Source organism: Pelodiscus sinensis, chromosome 5, assembly GCF_052426305.1.
Source record: "Pelodiscus sinensis isolate ZL-2025 chromosome 5, ASM5242630v1, whole genome shotgun sequence".
Classification (NCBI taxonomy): domain Eukaryota; kingdom Metazoa; phylum Chordata; order Testudines; family Trionychidae; genus Pelodiscus; species Pelodiscus sinensis.
Genome location: NC_143056.1, coordinates 132,206,737 through 132,218,549, shown reverse-complemented (window position 1 = coordinate 132,218,549; position 11,813 = coordinate 132,206,737). Strand labels below are relative to the sequence as shown.

General features: G+C 46.2%; 1 protein-coding gene across 1 annotated transcript; it reads left to right on the top strand.

Moving 5' to 3' along the window:
• Nucleotides 1–4,550: 4,550 nt before the first annotated feature.
• LOC102459902 (olfactory receptor-like protein OLF2) lies at nucleotides 4,551–5,489 on the top strand. Its single transcript, XM_006111819.3, has one exon. It carries the CDS (start codon nucleotides 4,551–4,553, stop codon nucleotides 5,487–5,489), a length of 939 nt encoding a protein of 312 aa, XP_006111881.3.
• The last annotated feature ends 6,324 nt before the right edge of the window (nucleotides 5,490–11,813 follow it).

Below are 11,813 nucleotides of genomic sequence, written 5' to 3'. Positions count from 1 at the left end.
AAAACACAGGAAGAATCAAAGGATGAAAAAAAGTAGAATGATTCTGTAGACTGGTTGCTAGGGGAACCCCTCTACACAGTGAGGGTATGTCTACACTACCATCCTAATTCGAACTAGGGTGGTTAATGTAGGCAATCGAAGTTGCAAATGAAGCCCGGGTTTTGAATTTCCCGGGCTTCATTTGCATCTTGACGGGTGTCGCCATTTTTAAATCCTGGTTAGTTCGGACTCCGTGCTCACGGCTACACGCGGCATGGACTAGGTAGTTCGGATTAGGCTTCCTATTCCGAACTACCTGTACTCCACCGTGGAACAAGGTGGACAGGTAGTTCGGAATAGGAAGCCTAATCCGAACTACCTAGTCTGTGCCGCGTGTAGCCGCGGGCACGGAGTCCGAACTAGCCGGGATTTAAAAATGGCGTCGCCCGGCAAGATGCAAATGAAGCCCGGGAAATTCAAATCCCGGGCTTCATTTGCAACTTCGGTTGCCTACATTAACCACCCTAGTTCGAACTAGGGTGGTAGTGTAGACATACCCTGAGATGCTTAACTTCATGGCTATGTCTAGACTGGCATGATTTTCCGCAAATGCTTTTAACGGAGAAGTTTTTCCATTAAAAGCATTTGCGAAAAAGAGCATCTAGATTGGCATGGACGCTTTTCCGCAAAAGCACTTTTTGCGGAAAAGCGTCCATGCCAATCTAGACCCGGTTTTGCACAAGAAAGCCCCGATTGCCATTTTTGCCATCGGGGCTTTTTTGCGCAAGAGTTTTCAGCTGTCTACACTGGGCCTTTTGCGCAAAAACATTTCCGGAAAAGGGCTTTTGCCCGAACGGGAGCAGCATAGCATTTCCGCAAGAACACTGACAATCTTACATGAGATCGTCAGTGTTCTTGCAGAAATTCAAGCGGCCAGTGTAGACAGCTGGCAAGATTTTCTGCAAAAGCAGCTGCTTTTGCGGAAAAACTTGCTGATCTAGACGCAGCCATGTGTTTATTTCAATGGCTATTTAATTAGGTAGAAGAACTTTGGAAGAAGAGTTTGAGAGAGTCTCAGAGCTGAATAGCAGCTTGCTCCTTGGCTGGGATTCTTTCGGGAAATACAGGAAACCCAACCTCACATCTGTGCCCAGCACTCGACAGAAGCAGGAAGTGAATCTTTATTGGCCACCTCAGAGGTGAACTTCCCAATACTAGGCAAAAAATTACAAAGGGATGATGAAACCCCCACCACCTCCTACCTTTGGCTGCTTTGTGACCTAAATCTTCTCCCCTCCTCCCATACACACTCCATGATTTTGGGGCAAAGCTATTCTAAAATTTGTCACACATCTGTGGGTATGTCTACACTAGCTCATTAATTCGAGCTAGGTAGGCAAATGAGGCAACCAGAGTTGCAAATGAAGCCCGGGATATAAATATCACATTACCAGCTGGTTACCAGGAGACAAAATGTCTATGTCAAAGGAGCTTTATGGTTCCCTTTTCCTCATATTTTTGAGCTTCCTTTATTTCCGTTCCTCCTCGATGACGCTATTTACTGTTTTGATACAGAATTCACCACAGCACACATTGCTTACGTTCAGACAGACCTGTTTGCCGACTTCCGTTTGTAACATATGTTAATAACAGCATACAGTGTCCTCTTCTAACCTCACATACCATATTGCCACTCGTGATTTATCAGGGTGATACTGATAAACAAATTATGAGTTTTCAGGTGATACATTTACAGGTCTATTTATAAAAGACCTCAAAAGAAAAAAGTAAAACACAAAGACTTCACACCAAGAAATCAAGCCCCTCCACAGGCTACGTCCTCTGAAATATAAGACAAAAAACCACATCAGCCATTGAAATATGACACACAAAATGCGAGAGGTCTACTGCCTGTGTAGCGCACCAAAAAGTTGTAGCCACACCCATAATAACCTTGTCGAGACAGCACAATCATAACCAATTTGTGGGAATGCTCCTTGATTGCTCCTTGCGGATGGGTGGGCTCCCCTCGTGTGGACTCCCATGGTCAAAATCCCCCCACGGAGCCACTTATCAGGGTCTGCATGGCCCCATGGCTGGAGTCTGAATCCCAGATCCCCCTCTTATGGGGTTAGTGTGGCTCAGCAGTCTAAGTCCCTATAGAGCTCCCCCTCCCCTCTAATAAGGGTCACTATGGTCCAGAGGCCCAGTCTTAGTAACACTCCCCTCTAATGGGGTAAGTATGGCCCTGGGGCCTAGTCCATGTGGCACTCTCTTCTGTTGGGGTAAATATGGCCCAGATGCTAGTCCTTGTGGTGCCCCTCTATCAGGGTCAATATGGCCCTGTGATCAGGTCAGTGAAGTTCTCCCTTCTATTGGGGTAAATACATCCTGGATGCCTAGTCCACAGGTTTCAGGAGCTACCTCTACATAGGAGCACTGCCAAGAAGGCTCGGTCCACTGCTTGCTCAGCGAGGGCTCCTGCTCCGAAACACGCTGAGAATCCAGAGTTTCAACTCCCCACACTGGGCCACTTCCTACCACCCCGCGTGTCTCCCCGTTGCTGTACCCCTGGAACGTCTCTTGGACTGTGGCAGCAACGATGGCAGGGGCGGCTGCATTTCCTCCTCCAGCTCTGGAGTATGATCAGCAGGTCCTTCCCCTGCTGCGAGCCACCCCGAGTGAGCTGACTCAGGGCTCTTTATACTCCAGCTCACCAGTGAGCATGCCCGGCAAGGCCATGGGGGAGGGGTGCTTTCAGCCAGCTGGGCCCAGCCCACAGTCTGTTCTACAGTGCAGGGCTGAGGCGCCCCATCACACCCCTCAAAACCCTTTCAATTCCATGGGAAGGTGATAGTATCCTATTGCCATGAAATACTTCACTCGCACCTGTCCCGCCTCCAAGAAATACACAGCAATGTCGCATTGCGTGTTTAATCTGCCTCCCAATTGGAATGTCCCCTGGGGATTTAGCTGTGGAGTGGGCCAGGCAGAAATTAACCTGGATTAGAATCCTGTTCAATTCTGGTCTGATCTCTCTGAGGTCTGGATCTAGCTCCAGATCCCAGACAGCTCATGAAAAAGCCCTTCCAAAGGTGCCAAGCACAGGGGTCAAATTCAGCAGAGCCAGGGCTCTTCCGTCAATGACAGTTGCTAAATTTGACGTCCCTCTGCTCTTGTTCTGTAAGGGTATGTCTACACTTGCTCCATAGGTCGGACTAGGGATGCAAATGGAACATACCAAAATTGCTAATGAAGCATGGGATTTAAATATCCTGTGCTTAATTAGCATATTCGCAGCCAGCCGCCATTTTGGATTCGGGATATTGCAAAATTAGTTGCCCCATGTAGATGCGTTATTCTGAGAGAAAACCCTTCTCTTGGAATAACTGTTATTCCTCATGCAATGATCAGCTTTCCACTAACTTATCAAACTCGCCTCCTCCCCAAGCCATGGCTGTGGAACACTGGTGATGTTCCAGAGCTGTTCAGCAAGAGGAGAGGCAATCATGCAGCATAGGGCATGGAGTGCAGTCTGGGAGACTGACCCAAGCCAGAGGATGGGGGGACGTGGTATCACAGGGACCCCTCTGGTATTTCTGAGCTGAACTAAGTTTGGTCTCTACAAACAACAATGCACACTTTCTATTTTTGTCCAGATTTAGTTAGTACCCTTCTTGAACAGGATGTCATGTATCCCTAGCCTCAACTCAATAACTCTGACACAAATGGCATCATTTAATAACAATAGGAGGAAGGAGTGGACCAAATTAATTTCCAGGGCATGAATTATCCCAATGGTGGCTTTGTTTCCCTGAGCTCGTTAATGAGATGTTGTGTTTCTCTAGGCTCAGGTATTCCCAGTTGTTACAGGAATAATGTTCTGTAGATCACAGACCTCAGTATAAAACGTCATGGATGCTCCCGATGGGCAGTTTCTGTTGAGGGGGGAAACACCACCACATCTATCTCTTCTCAGCAGGTACGTGCTGTTCTCCTACATCAGAGCCACACATCCATAGAGACACCAGGGAGATCAGTAAGTTTTGAACTGAAGATCCCCAGCACTAAATACCTGAGCCCAGATCCTACCCCTCAAAAACTAAAGGAAAAAGCTCTGCGTTTGGAAAAAGAGGCAATTATAAAGTCTCTGAAGATAGCGCTTTCTCTGGGATTTCCTATAGACTACAGAATGTGCCATTTTTAGGTGACAAAAAGTGTCATGGGCACAGAACACAAGCTTTATCCCAAACTGAGATGCCAAGGTACAGAGCTCCGCTTGCCTAAAGAAGGGAGGGAAATTGACACTCATTAATCTCGGATTAGTGAACAGGAGTGTTTGTGTGTTTGTCATGGTTAACCTGCATGTCCTTGTATGTGTACAGTGTACACACTGCATGGAACAACTGGAATGACAAGCTGTGAACATCTGGCTTTGTGGACTAAGCCCTTCTTTCAGGTCACACTGGCATCCATTTTTTGTCACTTACTTCAGTACACAGAAGGAACCCGTGTACAGAGCCGTCTACCTGCCCACCTCCCTGCAGCTGCCTGATCTCTGCTCAGCAGAGATGGAAGAGGGAAATCACTCGGTGGTGACTGAGTTCATTCTCTCAGGACTGACAGATCGTCTGGAGCTTCAGGTCCCCCTGTTTGTGTTGTTCCTACTGATTTATGTGGTCACCCTGGTGTGGAATGGGGGGATGATCTTGTTAATCATGACTGATTCCCGACTCCACACCCCCATGTACTTTTTCCTTGGCAATTTGTCTTTCTGTGATTTCTGCTATTCCTCCACAATTGCCCCCAAGATGCTGCAGAATTTCTTAGCCGAGAGGAAAAGCATTTCTTTCATCGGCTGTGCTGTGCAAATGCATGTCTTCATCGCTTTGGCAGATGCTGAGTGTCTCTTGCTGGCTGTGATGGCGTATGACCGTTATGTGGCCATCTGTAACCCGCTGCTCTATACGGTCACCATGTCCAGGTGGCTTTGTAACCTGCTGGTGGCTGGGGTGTATGGAGTATCGTTGGCGGATGCAACGACAAGCACGTATTATACATTCCGGCTGTCATTCTGCCACTCCAACGTCCTCAATCATTTCTTCTGCGACACCCCCCCGCTGCTGGCGCTCTCCTGCTCTGACACCCAAATCAATGAGATTGTGCTGTTTGCCTCCATGTGCTACACTACAGTGATCAGTATTGTGATCATCCTCCTTTCCTATGTCTGTATCATCTCCACCATCCTGCAAATCCGCTCTGCCGAGGGTCGGCGCAAAGCCTTCTCCACCTGCACTTCTCACTTGACTGCAGTGGCCATGTTTTATAGCACTCTCCTTTTTATGTATTTCCGACCCACCTCTAGCTATTCCATGGACACCGACAAAATAACCTCACTCTTTTACACACTGGCGATCCCCGTCTTGAACCCTCTCGTCTACAGCCTGAGGAACACGGAGGTGAAGGGCGCCCTGAGGAAAGCAATGAATAAACTCCAAAGAATTTCTTGAATATTTTAAACTCATTCCAAAGTTTTCTTGTCAGTAGGCTTGGTTTTATGATCTTGGTGAAAGAGGGAAGTGTGTGATTTTTATAGCTGAAACAAAGCATGTTTGCATTCTCTCCTGATACTCTGTGACTCTTTATGTGCACTGTAGGGTAGATGTAGAGATTGTCAGTTGTCAAAGTAGATGTCAGAGACTGTGTTCATGCTTAAGGAGGAGAAAGTTGATTTCCATCACAATGAACTTATTTGTTTTGCTGTGCCCTAAGCTTACAATAAAGAGCAACGGTAACATTCCCAAGAGAGAGCGTGGTGAGGGTGCCTACTTTGTGACAGTCTGCACTCAGCTGAATAGATTATAGCAACGGCCAACTTGGAGGGAAGAGTTGAGCAAAAAAAAAAGAAAAAGTGAGTGAACCTGATACACACCCTTTCACTTATTGGAAATCTATTCCCATGTCCCCTCTCAGCCTTCTCTTCTTCAGAGTAAATGAACCCCGTACTTTCAGTCTGTCCACACAGGTCATGTTTTCTAGTCTGTTCATCACTTTGTTACCCTTTGGTGAACTATTCAAATTTGTCCACAGCTTTACTGAATGTGGTGCCCAGAACTGGACAACATACTCCAGTTCCGTCATGATCAGCAAGGAGTAGAGCGGAAGCATTGCCTCTTGTATCTTGCTTACAGCACTCCTGCTAACACATCCCTGAATAATGTATGGTTTCTTGAATCAGTTTCACACTGTTGACTTATATATAGCCTGTGGGCCATTATGACTCCTAGATCCCTTTCTGCAGTACTCCTTTCTGGACAGTAGTTTCCCATTTTGTGTGTGTGTAACTGATTGTTCCTTCCTACGGGAGCATTTTCCATTTGTCGATATTAAACGGAACTGGTCTCCGAACTGATTCCTCACTGAGAGACATTTCTGGGTACTGCCCTTTATTCTGTCCTGGATCTTTCTCAGTGACTGTCAATGCCAATCCTGCAAGTCTATCTAAGTCGTACCACTTCACACATATAACTCAGCTTGATTTAAAGAGTGCACCCCATGCTGTATTAGTGGGAGGGTTGCCTAACAAAAGTAGTGCAAATTCAATCTACTGTCACTATCATTGTAGACCAGCTTCAATATGAATCTGTGACGAAACACAGACTCTGAGGGAAGGGAAGTACAGACATTGATGGGTAAGTGCTCTCCCATTGATTAAGCACATTTTTAACATGCCGGTGGTCTCAATTTAGCCAGTGGTGTAGATATGGCCTCAGTCTCCCCTGTTGGAGCAATTGCGTTGTGAATAAAACATGGAAAGAATCAAAGGACAAAGAAAAGGAGAATGATTCTGTAGAGTAGTTACCATGGGAACCCATCGAGACAGTGAGATGCTCAACTTGCTGTGTTTATTCCAATGGCTATTTTATTAGGTAGAACAACTTTGGAAGGAGAGTTTGAAAGCCTCTCAAAGGTGAATAGCAGCTTGCTCTCTAGCTGGGATTCTTTGGGAAATACAGGAAACCCAAGTGCATATCTGTTCCCAGCACTCAAGAAAAGCAGGAAATGAATCTTTATTGGCCACTTCAGAGGTGAACTTCCCAATACTGGGCAAAAGGGATGATGGAACCCCCACCACCTCCTACCTTTGGCTGCTTTGTGACCTAAATCTTCTCCCCTCCTCCTGTACACATTCCATAGTTTTGGGGCAACGCTATTCTAGAATTTGCAACATGTCTATGAATAGTTTCAGGTCAACCAATACTGCATTTCTTTTAACAGTACATAATTCCCTAATAAGAAATTCACCCATTTCTAGAGTCTTTTACATGCTGGTTATAGCGCCTAATGTTGACAATCTGAAAATATGTTATGGAGACATTCATTTCAAGTCCATTTCTATAACTTGGAACAAAAGGACTAAGGGATTGGACGCTCAGAACTCCCAGAATGGGTGATCTTAGCTTCTACAGGCAACATTAATGAATTGATAAGGTGCTCCTATATTTGTTGATGCTCACAGTAAAATAGATAGATACTTCACTCCCAAGCTTCCATATAATTCAATGTACTGTAAATACAACATTTTTTAAATGACCATACTTTTTTTGTAATGTTCTTTTTATTTTCCACGTTCGTTGATGAAAAATTAACGTATTTCTTTTAGAATGCAGGGATTGTTTGAAACAACAGCAATTATTTCCCTAGGAGAATGGTGAAGTACTGGGATGAGTTACCGAAGGAGGAGGTAGCATATCCATCCATAGAGGTTTTTATGTCCTGGGTTGACAAAGCCCTGGCTGGGATCACGGATTTGGGGTTGATCGTGTTTTGAGCAGATGACTGGACTCAATGATTCCTGAGCTCTCTTCCAGACCTAGGATTCTATAATTCTGTGACACCACTCTGGTTTCTCAGTATGTTAAAGGTGGTGTAGTGACTGCTGTTTCTCCACCCTTCAGAGGCAGTAAAGAGAGAGGGAGAAGGGCTTCAGGATATCCAGTCCTTTCTTTTATAGTTCTGGCCCCTCTTTCAGACACATTACCAGCTGCTTACCAGGAGACAAAATGTCTATGTCAAAGGAGCTTTATGGCTCCTTTTTCCTCATATTTTTGAGCTTCCTTTATTTCCCTTCATCCTCAATGATGCTATATAGTGCCTTGATACAGAATTTACCACAGCACCCATTCCTTGCTTTAGACAGACCTGTTTGCCGACAACGGTTTGTAATGTGAGTTAATAATAGCATACAGTGTCCTCTTTTAACCACACATACCATATTGGAACATATGATTGCTTAGGATGATACCAATAAACAAAATATGAATTTTCAGATAATACATTGCCAGGCATATTTTTAAAGACCTGAAAAGAAAAAAATAAAATGCAAAGACTTCACACCAAGAAATCAAGCCCCTCCACAGGCTACACCCTTTGATATACAAAACAAGAACACATCATCCATTGAAATATATGACATAAAAAATGTGAGAGGACCACTGCCTGTACAGCACACCAAAAAGTTGTAGCCACATCCATAACCTTGTTATGGCAGCACAATCATAACCAATTTGTGGGAACAGCCCCTCGATTGCACAATAAAACCCTCTGAATTCCATGGGAATATGAAGGTATCATATTGCCATGAAATTCTTCATTCCCACCCTTCCCAACTCCAAAGAAACACACAGCAATGGTATGTTTCATCTGCCTCCCAAATGAAACATCTCGTGGGGATCCAGCTGTGGAGTGGGCCGGGCAGGAGTCAATCTGGATTAGAATCCTGTTCAATTCTGGTCTGATCTCTGAGAGGTCTGGATCTAACTGCAAATCCCAGATGTTTCATGAAAAAGTCCTTCCAAGGGTGCCTAGGACAGGGGTCAAATTCAGCAAAGCCAGAGATCTTGCATCAATGACACTTACTAAATTTGACATCCCCCCAGCTCTTGTTCTGTAAGGGAAGAACACAGCCTTTCAGGAATGGGAGATGTTTAAATATTCCCCTCTCCAAACCCTCACAGGCATTTGTTGAGGAATGAAGAAGGTTTCACGGATTCCTCACCACCTGGTGCAACATCTCTAGAGAGTAGGGACTTGAAGAGCATTTTCTCTTCTCTAGCATGACCAGATTGCTGGAGCAGAATAAGTGGTTGCTGCTAGCACAATCGCCAATGGACCCGTTTATTTATTTATTGGGCTGTAACAGCAGGGCACCTATGTCTCCCAAACACCCCTTCTGGTTGGGTGTCTCTAGGCTTTAAAGAGTCTCTGCCCTGCAATTGGGCTATACCCCAGAGAATCCTACCTGGAGGCAATATGTTTGCCTTGCCAGCTTCTCCAGTTGGGTCACTACGTATGACAGATCCCCTTGACCACTGTCTAATTCTAGGCCTATTCCTCATTGTCCCAAACACTACTCCAAATACCAGCCCAGGGACCTTGGGAACAGCAGCCACACAGCACCATGTCCCTTTAACTAAAGTGCTTCAATTGCTTGGGCTACTGCACTGTGTCCCCAGACTTCACTGATGCTTCACCTTTACCTCAGGGCTAATGGAGGTTAAGGCCCCACAGCCAGCCAGGAGTGGCTGCTCACTCCCCCAGTTCTGCCAGCACTGAGGTCTGTAGTGCTAAAGTTTGTTTTAGCCAGGCAGGAGTTCAAAGGCACGTCGCTGATTTACACCATGTGAGGTTCTGGAGGAGGATGGGGAACCTTCTTTGGGTCAGAAGCCACTGGCCCATAGAAAAATCAGTCAAGGGCCAAACACAAGTCAGAAGCAGGAAAAAAATCTCACAGTTGCCCCCCTTTGAGAAGGAGAGAAATACTCCCCATATTCTCATACATCAGAGCCTAGGTGGGCCCAGCATAGTCAATTTTTTGTTTGCTCCAGCCCTCAGGGGAGAAAATGGAGTGTGTGGGGGGGTTAGCAGCAGCATGATCTTCCCAATGTTGGGGATCTTAAGCTACAGAGGTCGGATCCAGGCAAGCCAAGGTTTTGTGTTCACTCCCTAAGGGTGTGAAGCCTAATCCGAACTAGCTACTCCGTGCCGCGTTTAGCCGCGCGGCATGGGGTTTGAACTAGCCGGGATTTAAAAATGGCGGCGCCCGGCTTATGCAAATGAAACCCGGGAAATTCAAATCCCGGGCTTCATTTGCAAGTGCGGTATGCCTACATTACCCTCCTAGTTCGAATTAGGAGGGTAGTGTAGACATACCCTAAGTCTTGCCCGCACTGAGCTGTCCATGGTGCTGCACCAGCCAGGGATCTAGACCATCAGCATCAATAAAGCTCTGTCACCTTAAATCACCTGGGTTAGTGGGTTGACTTCAATTAAGTGAGGAAGAATTTCATGGATTTGTGATTTCTAGTATGAGATTCTGGGACCACACAACATAGAACCTCACGCAGTAGTTACAGCTGGATCTTCTCATTTAGAAACCCATCGAGGCTTGATTTCAAGGGGTAAGTGGAATTAAATCCACCATGTCTCTTGGCCTGTCCCACTGCTCATGGTTGAAAATGAGCTCAGGTTCACAGCCACTGAAGATCTGCCCCTTTCGCATCAACCTGAGCTGTGCTGATTCATACGACTGGGGGATCTGCCGAAGGACTCCAATGGAGAGATCTCCATGTACCCAGGCAGGAGATCTGGTCTAATGGGCAATGTCTGTCTGATGGTTACACCACTGAGCACGTCTATCCATGTCCACCAGACCTACCACAGTATGGAAAGGCCCTGAGCTTCCTCAGTGGGCACAAGCTGAGCAATGCAGCAGGTCTAAAGCAGTCCTGTCGGCTTGTGTGACATCACTACAAAACACGGAACAATCCACATTCTCTTTTTTCCTATCTTAACAAGGCTGCTGGGCAGGGCCCAGTGGCTGCTGCTGGGAACATCTCCATGTGAGAGGTTGGGCAGGCAGGGCTCAACTGTATTTCAGCACCTGCCAAACCCTGGGAAGTGAAGGAAGAGAATTGCTATGTGCAATGCCTAGGAGCGACCACTGTCGTAAGTAGCCCATCTTACTAGATGAGATCCAGGAAGGACCCTGTACAGGACAGATCCCAGCACTGAACGGCACAGGAATTGACTTTCGCCCTTTTCTATGGAGTCAGCTTTCCATCAACTTATCAAACTCACTTCCTCCCCAAGCCACAGCTGTGGGACTCTGCTGATCTTCCAAAGCAGTTCAGCAAGAGGGGAGACCATCATGAGGCATAGGGGATGAAGTGCAGTCTGAAAGCCTGGCCCAAGCCAGATAATGGGGGGGATGTTGTATCATAGGGACCCCGCTGGTATTTCTGAGCTGAACAACCAAATTTGGCCTTCACAAAAAACAAAACACATATTCTATTTTTGTTCAGATTTACTTAGCACCCATCTGGAATGGAAAGAAGTGGGGTGCTATAGATCCCTAGCCTTGTACTCAATAGCTCTGACACACATTGCATCATTTAATAACAAGAGGAGTAAGGAATGGGCCAAATTAATCCCCAGGTCATGAGTTACCCCCATGGTGGCTTTAGTTCCCTGAGCTCATTAAAGAGCTGTTGGGTCTCTCTGAGCTCAGGTATTCCCATGTGCCTCAGGAATAATGTTCCATAAGTCGCAGAGCTCAGTATAAAATTTCCTGAATGTGCCAAACTTGTCGTTTCTGTCTATGGGGAAACACCACCATGTGTGTCTCATCTCTGCAGGTACGTGCTGTTTTTCTGCACCACAGCCAGCCACCCACGCATTGAAAGATGGAGGGGAGAGATAACTCAGTGGTTTGAGCATTGGCCTGCTAAAGCCAGTGTTGTGAGTTCAATCCTTGAGCAGGCTATTTCAGAATC

Coding starts and splice junctions, on each gene's coding strand:
- LOC102459902 (XM_006111819.3), top strand. CDS start 4,551: ATGGAAGAGGGAAATCACTCGGTGGTGACTGAGTTCATTCTCTCAGGA.